The sequence below is a fragment of the Scophthalmus maximus genome, chromosome 11 (assembly GCF_022379125.1).
Source record: "Scophthalmus maximus strain ysfricsl-2021 chromosome 11, ASM2237912v1, whole genome shotgun sequence".
NCBI lineage: Eukaryota > Metazoa > Chordata > Actinopteri > Pleuronectiformes > Scophthalmidae > Scophthalmus > Scophthalmus maximus.
In genome coordinates, this window is record NC_061525.1 from 12,460,101 (window position 1) to 12,483,072 (window position 22,972).

At 41.0% G+C, this 22,972-nt stretch overlaps 1 protein-coding gene across 1 annotated transcript in view; it reads right to left on the bottom strand.

Moving 5' to 3' along the window:
• Positions 1–487: 487 nt before the first annotated feature.
• Positions 488–22,972, bottom strand: part of ppm1lb (protein phosphatase, Mg2+/Mn2+ dependent, 1Lb) — a 39,041-nt gene continuing 16,556 nt past the window's right edge. Inside the window, exons 2-4 of the mRNA XM_035622701.2 lie at positions 11,661–11,877; positions 4,428–4,589; positions 488–2,783 (exon numbers count right to left, since the gene is read on the bottom strand). Coding sequence (XP_035478594.2) covers positions 2,443–2,783; positions 4,428–4,589; positions 11,661–11,877 — 720 coding nt within the window. The 3' untranslated portion in view covers positions 488–2,442. The remainder of the gene's footprint in view (positions 2,784–4,427; positions 4,590–11,660; positions 11,878–22,972) is intronic.

The following is a 22,972-nucleotide window of genomic DNA, read 5'->3' on the forward strand; positions in this document are numbered from 1 at the left end:
ATTTGTCTTTCGGCTCACAATATGTCGGCTGAAGGCGCAGCTTCCAGAAAGCTCTGGGCAGAAAGAGTTCCTGGGAATAACAATTTCACAGTTAGTTCTCTATTCTCAGTTTTATTACCATTTCTTTTTTGTTGAGTAGTATGATGTGATGACACTGACCTGAACTAACCTGCATCGATCAGTAACTGATTGGTGCAGTCATAGACATGGACTGCTGACGTCTTCCAATCACCCAGCAGGTGGCACAGACGGACCAAAATGAAACCTAAAAATCACAGTTGCATTTCAAGTGAAGTTGTTTTTGTGTGTTGCATTTTCTTTTTTTAAACAAGCTACTTAAACAATGATGGAGACATTTCTGAAAAGGAAGATACCGAGTCGTCAGGTTATTCTTTTGGTAAACATCCGTGTCAGTGTTGTTGTCTCTGCTATATCGGTATAGAAGTAACATCCACGCTCTTAAAAAAACATACATGACACAGAAAAGTGATTGTTTATCATTTTAATGTTACCTTTTGGATTTACATTTTAAAATTTCCTCTATTTTCTTTACAGTTTATTAAAGTCAACAAAAACAATACAAATGCCACATGAACATTCTGTAACGTACATCATCAGGGGAGAATGTGAACTGAAAAAGCACAGAAATCCTTTTATCTGGTATATATCTCTGAAGTTAAACAATCCAGGAGCAGGCACACTGTTGTATAAACAGTGGAGGGGTGATACTAACATGAAGACAGTATGTACATTCATCTTACAATGTTATGTCTCTCGGAGACATTCCTTTAACAATTTTCGTCTTCTATTCTACATGTACAATGACACTGAGCTCATGCAGTGTGCAAGGTATGATCAACTGCATTATATTAAAAACCGAGTTAGTTGTTTTGCCAGCAGACTTTTCATTACAGGAAATGAACGGTTAAAAAATAAGGCAACAATAACGCATTTCATTTCAAAGGCCTGTTACATTTTGAGTCACAGTTCAGGGAGATGGAGATCGACCGGTAACGATGGGGATTTTTCTCTTGACGAATGTCACATTAATACGAGACACTTCAACAGTAAGTTGTCAGCTTTAGTATATTTATATCTCATGTGGACTGTAGAAAATCATAATGTAGCAAAAGTCACATAACAGAATAGCATGTCAACATGTAATTTCAAACGGGTTGTAAATCGAACATGGTAGTGTCAATTCTTGGATGACCTCCAATTGAAATTATTACTGTCAAATATTACTACCATTATTGTCAACTTATTACCTTACCGTACACATTTGTAGAATAAGTCAATTATTAGATCATCATAAAAACCTGTATGTATTAATAAATAAATAATAAGCAGTTAGTGTCATGATGTGATGTTACTACTATTAAACCATTTAACCATTTAAAGAGACACTTCATTACACTTTGACAAGCTACAATATTATCCAACAGTTACTACATTATCAGAAGTTACATGGATCCTGATAAGTTGTGGTTTAAAAGTTTTCAACAATCAAATCAGACACAAACTAACAAGCGATCTTTTTAATTGGACCACAACATTCAAAAACCAAACTTACAAAATTGGGCAACTCAAAGACCAACACACATTCATTCCCATGTTCAGCAAGTGTCATACAACAATGTAGTCGGTTCTATTGCTGTACAATATTAATGGTGATATTTGAACAAGCATAGACATGTCATCATTTGTGTTGTTCACGAGTAAAGGGAAGTAATTAATATGAATGATTCGCACCATTGAGAGGTGTTTGACCGAGGAGAAAAGTCAAAACAACAGAATTTTCAGTGCACTCACTTGGTAGATGTCAATACAATTAGACGATATGGAAACACACAAAATATAAAATTAGTGGTCATAAAGAAATTGAGCTAAAGGCATCATGTTTGAAATAATATGGAATTGGAACTCCATCATGCGATCATGTAGATTCTTCTCTGTCATTATTGTTTACACACACACACACACACACACACACACACACACACACACACACACACACACACACACACACACACACACACACACACACACACACACACACACACACACACACACACACACACACACAGACATTCATTTTCTGGAGACTTACCATAACCGTAACTATAACCATTGACTCTGACAGAAACACTCTGAAACACACAGAAACACACACTGCAACCAGCTAAATCTCTGCATAACAGTGACTCATCTCACATTATGTGTCTCAAAGATATGGCTAAGCCTAAAGGAAAGACATTTTCTTACAGGTGTCACTTTTACAGTGGGTAAAGTAAATGTTGATGCATCGAGGGGGCAAATCCTCCGCAAATATCTGTGATTGCAATTGTTCTTGCTCCTTTAAAGTGTGGATTTGATTTTTGAATCTTTCATCTTAAGCCTATTCAGACATAATATAGATACTCTATGTGGTGGATGGACGTTCTACTGCTCGCTGGCCTTGGCTTTAAACTTAACCACCATGACGGTGATGTTGTCAGGACAACCACGATAGAAGGACTGGAGGACGATGCTCTTGGCGCCGAAGTGAGGCTCGTCCAATCGTTCCCTGATGAAGCGAACCGCCTCCTCGTTGCTGAAGGTGTCCCACAGGCCATCGGACGCCAGGATCATAAACTCCGGCTGCACCTTGTCCAGGTCAAAAGACATGATGTCGGGATCAGGGATGATCACGTTCAGGTTCTTCAGAGGGTAATCGCCAAGAGAACGGGACATGGCCAAGATGCCCTGGACACGCCAAGAGCCGTTGAAACTAATGAAACCACCTGAGGAGGAAACCAGAGGGAAAAGTGGTTGGAAAATGATAAAACAAGCAGTGGGAAGTGAAAAAAAAAGTGCAGGTGGAGTGAGAGGAGGGGAGGTGTTAGAAAGAATGAGGGTGAGAAAAAGGGGAAGGATAAACACAAATGTAAGAAGAGAGAAGAGAAACAGATGTTTTCTTTGTTACTGTAACACCAAGTTAAGAGATTATTTTTGTTCCTCTGAACCAGCCGCCAGCGCCTCTCCTCTTTTCCATTCAGTCTGAGGCCACTGTGTTCACATCAAAGTGCAAATCAAAGTATGGATCGGCTCAACTCTCCGTTAATACATCGTGGAACAAATAGTTTATGTTGGAAAAAATTTCAATACATGTTACATCCTGCAAGAACAGCTGTGTGTCCTCTGTGGCTTCAACAGAATTACAAGCAGGGAATTGTGCTGGAAATGACGGAATAAGACGAAGACTTCCATACTAGGTCAGGCTGCCTCCCTCGTTCCTGCTGAGCAAGGTCATAGCCACGGATTTAAAAATACTGAGGTTGAGAGTTCAGGCCTCTGCAGGCTATAAAATATTTGTGTCAGCCCCCCCCAAAAAAATCCCATTATGTGTAACCTTCTATTATAAACTGCACTTAAGTGACTAAAATTCCCAAATTCCCAGAAAAAGCAGAGGACATGACCTATGTGTATTCATTACTTTAGCATCTACTGCTGACAAACAAACTGCATTTAAGAAACAAGGGAGACTTCAGACATCCCTAATGTCTCTTTTAAGCACCATGAGGTATTAATCACAGCTGTAAGCTACTGAGGGCAGCAGATAAGATAATAAATGCATTAATCAGCCATCACATTATCATTAGACGTTAATGATTTGTCTACGATAACCATTGGATGCATTTGAAATCATTTGGCTTCAGTGTTTACAAGTTTATTGAAACACTTCTGTCAAAGGCTTCAAAGGTGCAGGGAATGCATAGCCCCTCTGATGAACCTGTGGTGTGGATAAAATGTTTAAGTGCGTTTAAATTAATGTGTCACAGAGATGGAGATGAAACCGTTAGAGATAATGTTACCCTGCAAGAGAAGGTTACTGTACGAGTTGTTTTTATTAGTATTAAAATGGTTCCTGAAAATGAGGGCTTACTGTGGGTCACTAACAACATTCAGAAATGTCAGAGTTCTCATGCTACGTGAATGTAAATAAGTAAGCAGCAAAGTAATGCAAACTAAATCTGTGGGTTTTATTTTCAGTACCCAATCAAAACATTAGAGGGAGATGGTGGGCTGCCCCAACAGTGACCACACAGAGTAATCTGGCAACCTGCCATCCAACTCTCCTCAGCAGGGAGAGAATGCAGATAGGGTAGGAGGGAGAGTTATGCCTCAAGATACACCTGAAACACTGGGCACTGTCTGGCTGCATTTGATAACGTGCTGCTCTGGAAACAGACAGTTTCAACAGTCACAAGGTCTGTCATGACACATTGAGCACAGAGATGCAAGATGTGGGACAACGGGACAATGGTGTTTCGCTTGGATCCTAAGGAGACTTGCTTTATGCTTTCATGACAAAAATCGTAGTTTTGATGTTCCCTTAAGTTTTCACCGAAGCCTTGTTCTGCTCCTGAAAAAAAAGTCTTTCTCACCGGCCTTCTTGATCCTCTTGCGCTCTTTGAGCTGGTAAGGCTTGTGGTCGTGCGATAGAGGAATGGCATTGCCGTCTTTGTCGCAAAGGACTCCGCGTGAATCTCCAACGTTGGCCACCGTCAACTCCTTATCGGACAGCAGGGCCACCAGACATGTGGTACCTGAAACAGAGGGAGGGGAGAGGTGCACGGAAAGATGGAGAAAGAGAGACGGAGTAGGAGGAGGGTGGAGGAGAGAGATCAGAATTACAAATAGAGTGTCTTATAGAGATAGTATTTTCTGCCAGTATTTATTGTAATATAGAACATTTTAACGAAACTTTGTTTGAAATTATCAGACAAGGTAGAGTTTTTTGGCCACTTGAGCAAATAAAATATCTAACAAATCAAGGCTTTACATTTCATTATATTCCATTCCTGCACAACAACAATGTTCTGGCCAAGTAGCACACTAACATTTGGTAATTAGTACTAAACACTTTACTGAAACTGATGGAATTGTCATTAGCTTTGCAAGTATTAAGTCCAAAACCAGAGAATTGGAAATCAAAAACCAGATGCTGGTGCTAGAGAAGAAAAAAAAAATCAGAGCATCATCTATTACAATTCATCTGGACGTGAACATGAATGTTTCTACCACAATTCATGGCATTTGATCTTTGAGCTGTCAAGACATTTGACTGCAAACCACAAATGTCAACCTCGTGGTGCAGCTAATGTGAAATTCAGGGGATCACCGAAATCAGTTGGATTCACCCTCAGGGGACCATGAATGTGTGGTATAAAGTCTCGCTTCAAAATTACGAGGCAGCTTTCAAATTTAACACACTACTGTTCTTGTATACACACTTCCCTCCTGCAAGCGGAGGATATGAAGCCATGTGTGAATATTGCAAAAGCTCTTTGAAGCAACTTCTGCTCAATGCTTCTGCTTTTCCTCCTTCCTCTCTTTGTTCAGCCTCCGAGCCCGGCAGGGCAGAGTGTGGACTCAGAATCTGAGGCCTATTGTGTGAGATCCAAAGTCTTATAGAGGAATAACAGATCTGCCTGTTTGGTCACACATAGCAAAGACAAATCTGGACACAGAGGGGGACAGAGGAGACAAAAAAGAAGAAGAAGTGCGGTGGTCCTACTGGCCTGGACCACCCGGACAGAGAGCAGGGGGTAGAACAGGGAGGAAGAGATAGTATCAGTAGTTTAGTGGTAAACATGCCCCCAGTAGGTAGAGAACAGACTAAAACAAAGCTGGTTCAACGCTCATCGTTGGAATGCTGACGAAACGTTGACCATTCCACATCCTGGTGTGATGTTGACTGACTGAGAGTGTTTGTCTCAGGCGTTTGGCATTGAGCAGAGTGAAAGACATGATGTACATCTCCCCAATGAAGAGTTCTTCCACTCAGTTCAGCTCTCTACTCTGTTGCAGTGCTGGTACAGTAAGTCTGTGAGAGACGTGCGCAACACAAGCAGTGGATGCATTTGAAATGAAAAGTGAGAGTGCAGGAGGGGAGTGGAGCTAGGAGATGGGGAGAGCTACGAGGGAATGAAGAGAAAAGAGATTACTTCACAGAAGGGCAATGATATTATCATACCCTTTTTTACGCTTTGGGAAAAAGTGACGAAGGGGGGGAGCCCGAAAATAACTACGAGAAAGAGCACCAGCTGGAAGTGAGGCCACGATGAATGAAGTAAATATTGCTGCCACTTACTTGTAAATGACTTCATAAATCTTTTACACAGCTTGTGAAAAATCCATTTCTATTAGTTTCATCATTGTGTGCATCCCTAATCCTGCTGCACTGTGTGCGCATAGCGGCCTCTGCGCTGTGCCACCCCGTCCAGCTCATTATCGTATCCACCAGTTCCCTCGGCGATCAAGATGATGGACTGAGGTGCCTCGCCAGTGCACCCATCTCCAATTAGCCAAGCCATGCCGAGCACATGTTCAGCGCACCGCCATGACCCAAATGCACCCTGTGCTCACGCTAATTATTGGTTTAGCTTGGCCAGGCACACCTTCGACTCTCCAATGAGATTAACATCTCAGTCCCAATTAGTCTCCCACTCCAATTTGTATCGTTGCACTGATTCTCTCTCTCTCAGCGTTAGCTCTGTGTTCGGGCTCTCAATCATTCTGGAGAACACATATTATACCAGAATACACCCCACCATGTATTTATGTTTGTAACCAAGCTATGTGGTGTTTAGGTGAAAGATGTGAGGCCAGGACTGCCACCGCCTTTCTAAAAATCACTACCTGGTCTTCCCACAAGGTCAACATTTTCCCTTCAACAGCTGCCATCCTGTCTCATCTCATCTTAGACTTCCACTCTTACATTTATAGCAATACTATATTTACTCAGCATGTGCCATGTTGGACTGCGTTATGAAGCCTGTGTGCAGTGTTCTGAATTATGTCACTATAAAGCTTTAGACAATCTCTTTTTCTATTATGTATAGGTTCTATGCCTTGAGACCAATCCTCAGCCGCCCTCAGTGACTCAAGTGTATATTTGAACCACCCATTACTTTATTATATTCCTTTTAGAATCTTTAAGGATATAACTTAGGATATAATTTAACCATCTTTTCTAATGCAAGGTGATTATGGCAACATTGACAAGTCAGTCTTGTGGGTTAAGAGTTTCCTCTTTTTCAAAGTCTTCAGCTGAAATTTTTTTGCTGTGAAAATATGGTAAAAGTTTTTTTTTTCTTCCGCATATTAAGCAGAACTTCCCAAGACATCAAACATGCAAATAATAAACATAAACTTAGCATCTCTGTGTTTTCCCTTCAGCTACCAAATGGTCCTGCAGTCGTGCAGTGAGTAGTGAGGAACTGCACTAAAAAAAAAGTCTCCCTCAAACTCGGGCATTGGAAATTTTATTGGAAATTTTAAAGTCAGCGCGAAAAAACCACAGCAGTGACGAGGCGTGTTGTTATATAACAATAACTCACGTCAGAGACTGTCAAATGTGTTTGGTCTTTGTGTGCAACATTATAGTCATGTCCCTAAGCTACACATTTCAGATTGCACTTTCATCTATACTGCACACTGATAAAACTTTACTGTTGGATATTGATATTTTTCAGCGAAATGCACAAATAAACCAACTGCTGTCAGTATCAGTTAATGATAATTCACTCTGACTAGCCAGTGGATCCGGTTTGGATTAAAAAAATAAAAAATAAAAAAACCTTCAGAACCAGAGATTTGTGTTTAGTCATATTTTGATAAATTCACAAATCTTCAACCAATGCAACATATTAAGAGTTCCTCTGGGCCGTCGATCAGGCCAAAGCTGAAGTCACTTTTACATCATGTTGCAGTAGCTTCAGGTTGCGTTTCCAAAGGATATTCCAAAGGATATTCCAAAGCCATCAATTCAGGTCGGTTCACTACTGTCACATGAATTAGATGAACTCAATTATTATAGAATTTCATGATCTTTCACCATTTAAATGAGAAGCCCCATGAGAGTTTGAAACACATGGGGGGAAGGGGAGACTACAAATAGGTGACTGCCAATTGATGTCAGAAAATCCAAACTACATTATGATTCAGAAGTGACACAAAAAAAAGTTAGCAGCCTCTCTGCATAACTGGGTTTGTACAATTTGTGCTGACGTCATTATTTGGTGCGACCGCAGGTCAAATGCTGTTTTTCTCCCTGGTTGCCAAAACAAAGTGAACTAAAGGAGGAAGCATTGCAGAATTTGAACAAACGGCTCAGACATACTTGGAGCGACCAAACGTTTAGTTAAAGGGGGAGGGAATGTATCGTGCGTTTTAAGTTAGCAGACAGAAAAAATAATAATCTTCAACAAAGATTAACATCACTGGAGTCGGTACACAAACATGAAATGCTTCATAGCAATGAAGAAACCACCAAAACTGACATGAGCTCTCGGCTACAACAACAACTGCAACCAAATGCAAAGATTAGAAAAGGAAAAAAATAAAATGGCTGGTAGGTAACAAAATGGGGAATTAAAGTATGTGTTTTGTGAACATTCATATCGTCTCTGGTTGTTCAGGAAACAGTCTGAAGAAGAGGCAAATAGTGAATATAGCCATACACTGTATAGTGATACCTTTTCTTGCAACACAATATCAATAGTCTGGCACCAGTTATACAAATACCTTCTGCTTCACTGCAGCAGAAATATATTTCCTTTCTTCAGGCAGATATTTGATTTCTAAAATATTCTGATTTCCAGCAGTTCAGCCTTTTTGACCAGTTTGACATTGAAATGATGCCATGTGTTGCTGTGTTTTTGTTCAAAGTGCTCAGGGTTTTATATCTGGCAAATGGAGTGAAGACTTTCTTTCATTTCTGCTTCGTGGAAAAAAAAATATTCTGCATATTTTGAGTGCGCGAAGAAATGTTTTCCCCGAAATATCCCAGCACATCTATGAATGAATCTCAAAAACGTTCTAATCTCAAACATTTCTAACATTTAGTTCCATAGACAAAATACATAAAATGTATGGAAGATGATGTGGTTAACAGCTCGGTCTATTAATCGCTGCTCGCAACATAACTATTGATTACTTGACTAAAGCACTACTGGACAATTGCGTGGGTGCAAACGATGTGCTGAGGGACATGTCTGGTTAGACGCAGCAGAATACCACTCTGCATTACTGAGACAGTTTCCCTAACAGACGCTCAGGTGCTGGACATGGAGCACATTTGTTTGCTGATAAACAACAGAGGAATGAACGATAAAGGGGAGTAAATCTGATATGCCATTGTTCTGGGCACTGGGAGCTGAATTGAGAGCGTATCTCTCCATTTTCCCTCTGTCTTCCTTCCCTGCCAGCTTCATTTAGGCTCCGATTACGACATAAAGCAGGGAGCTGTGCACCCTAAATGATGTGATTGTTGAGTCAGATACAGGCACAAGAATGCACAACAATTACCTGATCAGCAGACACCCTCCCTCCCTCCTTCCTTCCCCGAGACGCTGACAAGAAAGCAAATTCAATCCCTGACTGTCTGATGCCGAGGATTAGACACACAGGCATTTTGTTGTAATGGAGCTTGACTGTAAGTTTAAATGCAAGCTTAGTCCTTCTTGCTATGCCGTTCAAATAAACAAGGACCATATGGAATGTGGATATATAAGAGAAATACACAGAGACGTGGAGTCGTACGAATCTTTGGACCTTGGATGCAACAGGTCACGTAGCTTAAGTAGGCAGAGGAATCAGGTGGGGAGATTTACTCGTTGGCTGTTTTGAGAGCAACATAGATCAGAAAGCTGAGCTGGTGAAGCAGGAGCGCGGAGGAGGATGAAGATAAAAGAGGCGAGTGCAACAAAAGGTGATGCAGCTGCGGCATATCAACACTTTCTGAGCGGTAATAGTCAGCTGTCGCCTCCAGACTGGGCGCCGCTGGTCTGGAGATGTGAATTCTCCTCTTTAACAATCAGTGTGTCATATGACCCACCATCCTCAAGCCGTCTCAATGGCCCTTTCATACCAGTGACCCCCACAACAACTTACATGTGAGTCACATCAGCTGTCTGTGTGTGCAGGCTTTCCTAATCTGATTGTACGTTGTCACATTCCGTCCCACTCATTTCATGGGAAAATTCAAGTTTATTACAACTTGGCAATTCATTTTTGTAGTTGTGACCACAGTTCTATGTCCAACGGGGAAACAGAAGAGGTCGGGGGATTTTACATGTTTCAGACAAGCTAAGAGTTTATATAAATTATCTAAAACACTTCATTTTAACATGAACATTTTTAATTGGGACCTCTGGTGGTCTGGTGGTCAGGACATCAACAATGAACTTTTTTTTCTGCAATAATTATGTCTTCTTAACTGATTTCAGAAAAAAATACAATCTATCTATTGCCCAAAATGAATAAATGGCTTAAATACAAACTTGAAGTTGGTCAAACCTGGAACAGGAGGTCAGTCTGTACAAGCTGCGATCAACTTTACAGTTCACATTTTCTTACAAACAAGTTTGGCTTAGCTGGGTTTTTTGTTTGATTGAAATTGGTGAGTAAAATATATCTGTTATTATTGTTGTAGCCAAAACCTTGACAATAGAACACACGTTACATGGAACAATTATTTTTCCTTTAAGGAAGAAAATTCCTTAATGTATCCGCCATCGACCTTTTCATTTCGTCTCCATTTCTCACAGCTTTAGTGTAATCAGGGGCCCCAGAAGGGAAGCAGACCGCCCCACAGGAACGCTGAATTCTTGAGATTGTAGGATATCGCTACAGTTAGTCCATGTAATCTTCTTCTAATGTTAATTACAACCATCTCCCCTGCATGTTCAATAAGCCAATGATGTGTCTGCCACAATAAAGGTTTCATGATCTCCACTGCTGACATACTGTCTTGGCCTCCTCTTACTGTTACTGTCTCATTGTCATCTACAAAACCTACTATGAACATATTTGTTATCATTTTTAAAACAAGTCTGCGGTGAAATCTAGAACAGAGCTCACATGTCTCTGCGTTGCACCGTATGATTCAGTGGTGGGACCTTTTGTTCTCTTCCCTCTCTCCCTCAAGATTTGTCTCTTTGTCCTCTCTCATCACCCTTTGTTTTCGCTTCATGCAGATCTGGCTTTTTCATCGTCCTTTGTGTCCGTGCTCTCATTTTCCTCACCCTTTGAATGTCCCACTCTCTGTTTGTCCCTTTCCTGTCTCTCCTCGCCCTTTGTCTCAGCCCCTCTCCCGTCACGCAGCGCTCTCGTTCCTCTCTGCTGTGTAGCTCCAACAAGCAAAATGTCCTCCTTCCACACATGCATCCTTCCCTCTGACCCTTCTCCTACCTCTTTCCATCCATCACACACTCTCTTTCTCTCTCTCTCTTGCGTCACCCCTCCCTCCCTGCCTCCCTCCAGAGATAATTACTACAAGCCTTGTGAAGATCAGCTTGTATTTAAACAGCTGAATAAGCAGGGCCTGGGGCTGCTGACAGTCACTATCCAACAACAGTCAAGTGAAACAGTGGTGTAGAAAATAATAAGTTTGCATGCAGCATTACAGGGGACTTCGCCGCAAAAAAACTGGTGATTTGTTATAGTGTCTCCAGTGATGAGCAACACAAGTGATGAGCAACAGAAGTGGGTGAAATTCATCTGCATGTGGCCTCTGCACACGTTCAACCTCATGTAGTGTTTCTTACACATTTAGAACATGGCTAATTAATGAACCAGTGTGAGATCTAGAAAGACAAGACGGGGACACACACCTGCTTCATTGTAGGTGGCAGACAGCTTCTCCAGCATTTCTCTGTCCAGCGTGAGGATCTGCTGCTCCAGGATGGAGGGATAGGAGAGGCCAACCCTCTCCTTTTTCTCATCCTTCTCCTTGTCTTTCTCTCTGTCTCGCTCTTTCTCCCGCTCATAGGTCAGCAGCTGCTGGCGGAGAGCCTCGGGCAGGTGGGCCTTGGCAAAGTCAGCAGCAGCCTGATAATGGAGAGAGCAGAGGGAGGCAGAGGAAGAATTAGACGTAGATAAAACAGAAAATTTTTGATCCAAAACACATAGGGCAAAACATAACCAAACATATATTCGGACACATTTTCCGTGTTCATGTTTTTCTTTTACAATGACCAGGTTCAAGCAGTTGCCTTGTTCATATGATGCTTATGTCACCATTTCCAAACGGACTAAGCCTGGCTGGCTGGACATCGGAGGTGTAATGAAAACCAGGTTTACACATTGTAGACTGGATGTCTTGAGATTTTTGGACTGATGATCATGAAAAAAAAAGACATTTAGGCACTTTAACTTGGGTTATAGTTGAAAATGCCCCATCATAAAAGAAAAGTTAAAAAAAAAAATCTTAATCGTTGAGAATGTAGGTCTTCAAGAAATCATTTGATGGGATGGAAAATATGCTATTTATCTTCCTAATTTCCCCAAATATCTGACTAGATCTATATTTTTCATATTTATCAATTGTTCAATTCTTTTTCATAGTACATTTTATATATGTACTGTATACACATACACACATTATGCTTAGCAGGTGGTATATACAGTGGGCTACAGTGTCCCGCTTGTCCTTTTCCACCTGGCTGAAGCACATAAATCACAGAGAAAGAAGGAAAAAGTGCACCGCCAATCAAACACACACACACACACACACACACACACACACACACACACACACACACACACACACACACACACACACACACACACACACACACACACACACACACACACACACACACACACACACACACACACACACACACACACACACACACACGCTCCCACTCACACCTCACTGTGGGATACAGCTGAGCTGAAGAAACTGTATCCTCACCTCTATCCATTTTGCTGTAAGGATAACACCAACCAAACCGTTTTTTTCCCTCCCCACATATTCTCACTACTGTTTCAGAGCAAATAATGCCTCCCTCCCTCGCCCCGGTGCCAGACAGGCAAGACAAGCCAGCACAAGGTCATGGAGTTCTATATTCTATCATGCAACTGATGTGCATCATCCTAGAATTAACAGCTCACATGGTTTTCACTTAGAAATATGTGGATAAACAGACTAAAGTAGAGGAACAATTTGAATGTCCTCACACCAAATAGAATTATTTGAGGCCATATGAGAGAGACTCGTAGATAAAGTGCTCATACACTCCTCCCATTTACCTCTTTCTCCTGCCTATACTTCCCTCTCTCTCTATATCTTATTCTGATCAGGAAAAGTGCTTTCAAGGACTTAGTTAACCTCGACTCCTCTGTGTCTTCTCCACTACTTATCTACTCCTCGCTTGCTATATCTTATCGGTGTTGTTAAAGCTTCACTCTGCAAACTCTGTCACTCCTCCACTATCCTCTCCACTGACACCCAATGTTTTTCTTTAGAGGATGTGTAGGCGCCTGTGTTTCTTTTTTTTATTATTTTTTATTTTCCACAGACCCTTCTCTCTGCTTTCTCGTGTCTGGAGACAATCACCACTGCCATACCTTCATCACACAGAGAGCAGGCATAAAAAAACTCAATTCAAAGGTCAAAAATAGAACAGGAAGTTTTGTCAGCTTGGGTTATACTGTGCAAATTACTAGGCAGTTTAATTGTCAGTCTGTCAGTCCTTAAGAAACCATGAGGGCCGCAAACTTTTTTTCCAGCTACATTCCTTTAACTTTTTGAGTGCACCTTACCAGACGATGTGACTGCATGTGTCTAAGCTTAGCAGCAGCCTTGACAGATTGGGAAGTGGAGGCTAATTCTCGATCATCTGACCATCTAACCTGCTTGCTAACCCGATCGACACATCAAACACCAGGCTGCAGCATCTGCACCAGCTTAGAGGATGAAAGGAGTGACGGTAGGGACGGTGATGAAGTCTATGGGATACAGGGGTAAAGAAAGAGGAAGGATCAAGGAAAGTAATACAGGAGGGAACAAAATAGAGGATGAGATCAGCGGTTGGCATAAGAGCATGATGGAGGAATGCAGGAAGAGATAAAGATTGAGAGGGCAGAAACAGAATAAATGTAGAGCTGGCTTTACTGGGAGGGTTACTCCAGCTGAAAGAGAGACGGAGACGGAGAGGTGGAGGCAGTCGGGGTCAAGAAATAAGATTATTTTCCACCCAGTGCACAACAAAAGAGCAAGTCTGGATGTGCGGAAACAAAAATTGTGGTGGAGAGGCCATTAAGATGATGGTTTTATATGGTCATGGGGAGAAATGTGTAAACAAACGGTACGAAGGCCTGAACTTTTTTTTTTATATATTCAGGTGGTGTTATTCATCAACACACATTGTGAGGTCTGACAAAGGTCTTTCCTTCCTCATAATCATTCAATGTTTGTTTGCTATCAGTCTTCTTCTTTCCTGCCTTTGTTGGTGCACCGCTACCTTTGTTGGTGCGTTGCCGCCAACAATTGTAGATCAAGAGATGGCGTCAGAACAACGGCACGGCATGTTTTGTGGATTCTGCCTCATAAAGGGAAGTTTTGCTTGACTTGAGTCCAATAATTTGGTCTGCAGTCCACCATCTCATGCTCCACAATGTTCACCAGGTGGTTGCAAACTTGGTCTGTATGCTGTTAGGTGTACTTTAGGCGCAGAGCTTTTTTGCTGCAGATAGGTACACAGAACCCACACTTCACATCTCTAAAAGGCGACCTATACACTTTGAGTCTTAGTCAAACCATACCCAAACACTCCCTCCTGACTGTTAACTGTGAGCCACTCAGATGCCCGGACCGAATAAATAGTCAGGCCGTTCAAACGCTTCCATCCATCACATCGTAAGGCTGGCAGAGATGAGGAAAGTCATCCGAGTTTTCCTTTAGAATTGCCCTGAGGGGGATTTCATAATCGAAACAGAAAACTGTCTTCCTGCAGTCTCTCTGACAGATCAAGCAGGCAGATGGAGAAGAGATGAAAAAAGGGAACAGGGGGGAAGAGACAGAGGAGTGTAAGAACCATTCATTAGAGAGAGAAAAAGAGTGACTCTAGTTTAAAGACAGATCCTGAGACGTGACAGAACACCATCAAAGCAATGAAGTACAGAGAAGAGGGAGTCTGGAGGAATTCAAAATATGTCCCCTTGTTTTGATTACTGCTGGAGACTACATTTGTAGTTTCCAATCCTGGCATAGTATGCATTCACTGCAAAAAGGCTACATAGACAGAACATAAGATGTAATTTGTTTTTACTTTAAACTAATTGAGAAAAAGTAAAGCAATAGCTCACATTCATAATTAAAGGCAGGATGCCCTACATACACACACATGTTCACCGCAGAGGTGGAGCAGGTTTATCCTCAGAATGACATTGCAGAGCTCCGAGGAGAACGTGATCACAGAGCCATAATTTCATTATCTCACACCCGAGCTTTGTATGTGTCGAGGCTACGGCAAGTATGAGGTTGTGAGTGAGTGTGTGAGAGTGTGTGTGTTTGGTTGGTATGATGTCGTCAGCACATCATTTAATCACGCAAGAGGAATGTCAATGTAGACAATCACTGGGGTTAAATTCACACAAACACACTTCATACACAGAATCATCCCTTGAAAGGTTGAGGTTGGAATTTGATTCTTGACCTTGGAAACAACATAACATTTCACTTCAAGGTCCATTAAGTAGGTCAACAGAGACATGTAAATGTGGACGTTTATAATTCCATGACAGCTGGAGGAACTCAATCTGAGGAAAAAAAATGAATTTTTAACCCTGGAAACAGAAGTATGAGCAAAAAGGTTGAAATATAAGATATTGAGCAAAAAACCCAGGCCTGTTTATATTGAGGTCTTTACAATGTCAGTGGGAATTTATGTGAATCGTCAAAATCAAGTGTCGTCGTCACAATAGCAGTGGAGTCATGACACTTATTCTGCCTGGTTGTAAAATGTTGACTTATTACTGGAACAGCGTAAGATGTGACAGAAAGCTAACCCCAGCACATTTAGCCTAGTGTTTTTAAATTGCAGAATAACCAGTTTCTCAAATCCAGTTTTATTTTCATGATAGTATCGGGCCATTGTAGATTACTCTGTAATATTTTTTACTACAATTTGCTGAGCAGTTTCATTTGTTTTTCTGAAAAATTATTATAAAACAGAGTATTTGCGACTCCCTCCCTCTGCAGTGGGAGCCTGAAGCCAGATTGGAAGTGTTTGTGTGGCCTTGAAAAAACCCTCCTGTGCCCAAACACGCAGATTTTACCCAGGCTTCCCGAAACTATTTTTGCTCTCCCAGCCTTTAAATCTCACGCAAAAAATCACAACAAACAGCCTGAGCACAGATGGGAACAGGGATGCAGGGCTGGGGTGGGTGGGGCCACGGCGTCGCTGCTACTTCAAATCTCCTTCGGCTCACTTATTGACCAACACACATCACTACATCGGCTCAAGGAACATTCAGAAATTAACCACTCTGAGCGACATTCACATTCAAAATACCAGTCATGTCTCAGAGGGCGCTGTGCTGCGTGGCCGACAGCGCAAAGAGGACAGAAATGACTTCTGTAAACTGAATGAGGATTTCAGCAATGAAAGGCAGAGCCATAATAGTGGATCAGGGCTGGAAAGTTGAATAGAAGTCCATTAAAAGTGGCAGGAAATGCTTCAGTGCTTTCAGCCTTCAGAGAGACAGACAGAGAGAGAGAGAGACAGAGAGAGAAAGAATTCGATATGAAATACTGCCTATTTGCTAAACAGAGTCAGCTGCATCTCCTTTCTCTCCGACTATGAAAGAATCAGAGGTGTAAGACGTGTGATGGGCACTTCTGGTAACCATGGTTTTCGACTGCCAAAGCCTCCATTTGGCTGAACATCTGTCTCACCTCAGCAGACGTCTCATTCAAAGTCCCCTCAAACTTGCGGCGGTGTACAGGGACCCGCCCGCGAGGACACCAGGTCGCAGGTTGTTGGCTCATTCTGCTGCCAATAAAGCCAATTTTACAGCAAAGGTGACCGTCTAGCGATTCCAAATCTAACACTCTAAACACTAACACACACAACACACAGACAGAGATAAATGTTGTGACTCTTTTACTCGTAAAGTGAAGAAGAACTATTACGGAGGGGATTTGCATTCTGGTGGTGAACAGAGCCCGCAGCCATCAGTCTGCCTCTCCACTCGCAGTACAACCTGGAGTAGGACCTCACCGCGTCTCCTCCCTTCAGCAGCCGGGTCCATTAGAGGAGGTGAAAAATCATATTAAATCTAAACAGTCTATTAGAACGAGGCTGTCTGGTTGATCAATAGCTTCTTATTGCCTAACCTCATGGTAAGAGTGCCCCGTAAGTGTCTACGGCCTGGACACCAAACTCGATAATGGACTGATGTTTAGTTTATAGAAAGGATGCTCAACATCCTTCACAGGGCTCGGTGAAGCCTGCTGGAGACTGCAGCCTGACTGGTACTGGACATTTGCGTTTGATACGGATGTTGATATTTGAGAGTTAAAATAAATGAATACATAAATAATGAAGTTACAATATATTGTCATATATAAAATAAAGGAACTATTAAAAAAATATTTAAAAATTCAACACGCCCACTCCCTCACTGTGAATTCTCCGGAGATTTTACTAGGGGGCGGGCAGGAAAAGTTTCACTTCAGTGCATGTCTGAAAGCAGCATCAGTCTTCATCAGTGAATGATGTTTGCTTTGTTTGTCATGGAATCACAATATTTCACTTTTCAGCTACAGCTGTCACTTTGTTTGACAGCTGTGGAATTCTTAAAAGGTGATTTTGTTTGACTTTTGATATCAGCTATCAGTTTCCCCTTACTTCCAGTTTTAATTCTTCTAGTTTACAGACAAGCTGAAGATCTTTTTTTTAACATGTAATCTTGTGATCTGCAGAAGAATGAATGACATATACACTCATTTGGCACTTTGCTAAGCTAAAACTAATGTTGTCTGATGCCACATTCCTGCATAAATCCTATGTTTGTGATGTTTGTTAAAACTGTGTTGATCATTTTGGAGAGTGTGGTCTGCGGTGCTGTTCAAATGCACTGCGTTATGTTGACAGGTAATCCCTATTGATTTGTCCACACCATTTAAATCAATGAGTGAAGGCTATACACACAATAGACAGACATACATCTTTGTATAACGCAACAGAGTTCAACAGCAACACAGATTTCAGCCTCCAAACTGATTGTCTTTTAAGTAATACATTTCACAGTAAGGTGAGGCCCACAAATGCTCAACACTGTCACTCGTCGGTGCGGCTATGACCAGTCTGTTAGCTCAGTTCAATAAAAATGTGGCAAACAGCTACAGTGCTTTTGAGTGGACTTTTCTATATCACCTAAAAGCATCTCAGCATCTATTTGCGTCCAGTTTTATCTTACTTATCAGCCGACATATAAGGAAATACAAGGTGTGTGTTTAAGTGAAACCATTCAATATCCCAACCCAACCAATACATTAGCTTTTATGTATTAATTGTACTATTTTCCTTCTATATTACACACATACTTTATTCGCAGACTGAAGACTGCACCTCACTCCCTGAATTTATTATATTAAAAAGTCACTTTGGACAAAAGTATGTGAATGTAATGTAATATTACCTTCTATATTCTATATTCACCTGGTGACAGCAATATTACCATTAACACCTACAGCAAAAGGAAAAAAAGTGTAAAGGTACAGAGGCACCGATACTCACATATCTCCAGGATGTCAGCAAATAACATTCACACTGCCACCCTGCTGCCTTTAAATTTTTTTTAATGCACACACATACAATATGATCAACACATTACACACACACAAACACACAGACACACAGTTTCCACGGTGTAAATGTGGCTCTTATGAAATGTAATGCTTGTCGTTAAGCACTACTTTCTTGGATAATAATCTATGTAGATCTGCTTGCTAAGCAGCAGTTTTGCAGATTCACATCCTTAATCTGTGTGCCCAATATTCATGTGCGTGTGTGTGTATGCCACATACAGATAGACAGAAACAGTTACTACATTTGGACTAGGTGCTCCACACCGTCTCACAGACTAGAGGGGTGGCAATTAGAGTAACTCCAACTGGCATACATCAGCACGGGCCATAAACATCACGGTGAAGGAAACGGAAATGATGGAAGTAAAAAAAAATTAAATGAGGAGGTGAGAGGAAGAGGTGATAAAACCATTTTAGCCGTGTACTCGGGTGAGAGAAATGAGGGGAATGACGGGGAAAAAGATCTAGAGGAGAATGGAGAATCACTTTCCAATTAGATCTTTCAATACTTTCTCATCCTGCATCCCTTAAATCTATTTTTACCAACATGCTGCCAACAACAGCCCATACACCTTCACGACTGCCGCACAAAAACAAATTATAATTAAATATTACACATTTTCAATAAATTACTAAGAACAGATGACTTTACATGAGTCTCCTCTTCAAGGTCTCCTTTAGAACACTGCAGACTCTGATTGTATTCACTGGAAAAAGAGAGGAGACGACTGCAGAAGCAAATGGAGATATGACACCAAGTTGCAGGGTCAACATTTCCACTGCACAGATGAGCCTCAGTCTTTTAGGCAGACAAATTCAATATGGATTTTTTAGTGCAAGCCAAGGAATTTCCAAGAATGATAGTAGTATCTGTCTAATGTATCGCCCCAAGGTCAAGGGTCTTCATAAGCATTTACTTTATCTACAATTCGACTGTAGGGGAGCAAATATTCTTCGGTTTCAGACCTTGATTTTGTTTTGGCTCAAAGGTTTTAGCATTTTCTACTTCTCCTTTAAAGGCAAATTCCAGTATTTTTCAACCTGGGCTCGATGTTTATAGGGCAACTATAAAAGTCCACGAAATGACCACTACAAGTATTTTTTCCGTCAATCAAAGGCTTGTTTCATCATTGAGCCTTTTATAAACATAGGACAAAATATAGCTCACTTAATTTATCTTTTGGGTTTAAAAGAAGATCAAATAAGCAAAGCACATAAGTAAACCAAATTACTGATTCACTAATCCACAAAATAATCAGATTAATTGATTAGATACAGTTCCAGACCAATGAGCATGCCAAAAAGTATTCTATGAACTTGTCATAACCAAGATATTAATGTTGAAATAATTAGTCACGTAATCGATTAGCTGATTATCAGAAAATTCATTAATTTATTGTACTGAAAACTCAAGTCCATTAAAACATTTTTAAAGTTTATCAATCTTAATGTTTAGATGCTTTTCTTTGGTTGATGACATTGACGGCAGGTTTTGACAATATTCTGACTGACATTTCTTAGTTTAAAAACAAATAATCAATACTGAAAGTAATCCTTGCAGCACCTTGCATATAACATGTTGAACAAAACTACAGCGGAAGGAATCAATTTGGACTCACTGACGAGATGACATGATATCGACAAAGTCTGAATATTGCCAAAGGCTTGTGAAAAAACAATTATATTTGATGATCATCATGCAGAATTATGACAGGAAGCAGACTCAATTATTGCACATTTGCAATTTTCCTTAAATGAACAGATGTAAGGATAGAACGATGACGCTTTATGTTCAGGACCCAGAGGGTTTGGCTAAGCACTTCTCAGATATCCATCAGCCCACAGACGTCCTTGTGCTGAGGACAGAGCCAGCAGCACTAAACGTATGTTTCTGAAAATACACTAATACATAACAAAAGATTTATGCAGACTCCGGAGGGCTGCAAATGTACACTTGAATCTAGATACAAGAAAGTGCCGAGGTAGAGAGAAGAGAAGAGAAAGACACTAATCAAACATAGAGGCAAGGCGTCTCCATAGGAATGTCCTTTGGCATCTATTTGAATTTCACTTGTCCTTCAGACCCAAACACCTAACTCAGCTCTATTTATATACATACAGCATCATTTCTCTGTGTGGAGTTTGCTCCTAACATTTACTTTAATTTAACATTTAACATTATCTTCATTCTCCCTTTTACTTTGTAAGAAAATCTCCAGTTGTCTCACATTTAGTTTCAGTTTCCAATGTTTACAGACATCCACTTTAGAGCTGCAACAGTTAATCGATTAATCGATTATTAATCGCTTACTAAATTAATCGCCAACTATTTTGATGATCGATTAATCGGGTAGTTTTATGGAAAAAAAGTCAAAATTCTCTGTTTCAGCTTCTTAAATGTAAATATTTTCTTTATTCTTTGCTTCTCTATGACAGTAAACGAAATATATTTGGTGTGTGGACGAAACAACACAACATCTTGGCGGTTTGGGGAAACACAAATAGAATTTTTCACCATTTTATGGACCAAACAACTAATTGATTGATCGAGAAATTAATCAACAGATTAATCGAATATGAAAATAATCATTAGTTGCAGCCCTTATCCACTTAGCTGAAAGTTGAAGCTTCGGCAGCTTTACATAGAACCCATGCACCATATTGACACTAGTATCAAAAATCTAACCATGTGACTTAAATCTAAAAGGTTTGAACTTTTTGCAAAAAATACAGTAATTGAATGCCTATATATATATACACACATTAAAAGAGTTATCAGTATCAGTAATCATTCCTCCTGTTCATATCAGCTGTGTAAAAATCCCTTCCACATGCACATTTCAATGATAATGATGCCGGACCAAATCTACAGTAATGCCTCCCAAAGTTAAGATAAATCTTAGTGAGGCTTCAGCAATCTGAATTACAAGGGTTTTGGTTCTAACATCCCTTTTTGTGTTTCTCCAGCTGTGTTCTTGTTGAGCTGCAGTGGGGGGACAGAGGGAACAATCAGAGCCAACAATAATTCTTCCAATGTACATATGGGGATATTGTTGGGAGTATTGTTTGAAGCTTGAAGAACATGTGAATTTCTTCTTTGATTCACATGATATTTTCAACAGCTGGATGATATTTTGCATCTTTGAAGGTCTGATAACAGGAGTGTGTCACTGCACTGTCACACATGGAGCTCATTTTATCCATGTGCTTGGAACTAACAGGTCGATGTAATGCAGTGACAGAGTTGTGAAGATAACAGGCAAAAGTTTAAAAAAAAAAGAAGGTTCCTCCCCCTTTCTAAAATGTGGAGCAAAAAAAGCCTAGAGCTGAGTAAATGTCAGCCATGCCTGTCTTTCCCTCTCTGACACGCATGCACACACACACACCTACCTCCATCTCAATCTTACACCCGCCCAATTGCTCATGCACTTCAGGGCCTATAATCTCCCCCTGCGCCCACACACAAATCACACAAATCACACACACACACACACACACACACACACACACACACACACACACACACACACACACACACACACACACACACACACACACACACACACACACACACACACACACACACACACACACACACACACACACACACACACACACACACACACAGAGTTGGCAAGTGTTCTTATTTGTATTCCAGCGATCTGGAGCCTGCCTTCTCTGGCAGACACTGATATATCAATACATGAATATTCATATCCTAGTCAGGGTGGCAAAGCTTCAGCAGCCGCCTCTCTTCTTGCACATACTTGCACACTTGCGCGCACACACAACTCACATTATGATGATGCATTCCTCAACAATGCTAACCTTCCACATTCACGTATATGTGAACAGTGACCTGCTGAGTGCTGCCACACCAGGGTCTTTCATCATCAGCTATTGACGTATGTCAATATGTGTCTCCACACACACACACACACACACACACACACACACACACACACACACACACACACACACACACACACACACACACACACACACACACACACACACACACACACACACACACACACACACACACACACACACACACACACACACACGGATGTCTAATAAGAACGCGTGTCTTTCGGTTTCCTGCTGTGATTGAAGCTACTTATCAGTCATTTTCTGTTTGATTAATTGGAACAGCAGATCTCCTGGTAGATTAATCACATCAGTCTGAAAGCATTTTTATGTTTGAGCAGCTTCAATGAAGAGACAGTGTGAATTTGCAGACACACGCACAGAGTATCAGTCAGTCCTCAGATGCCCTTCCACACCCATTTACAGACTTCAGCTAGAATCAAGTCTATATAT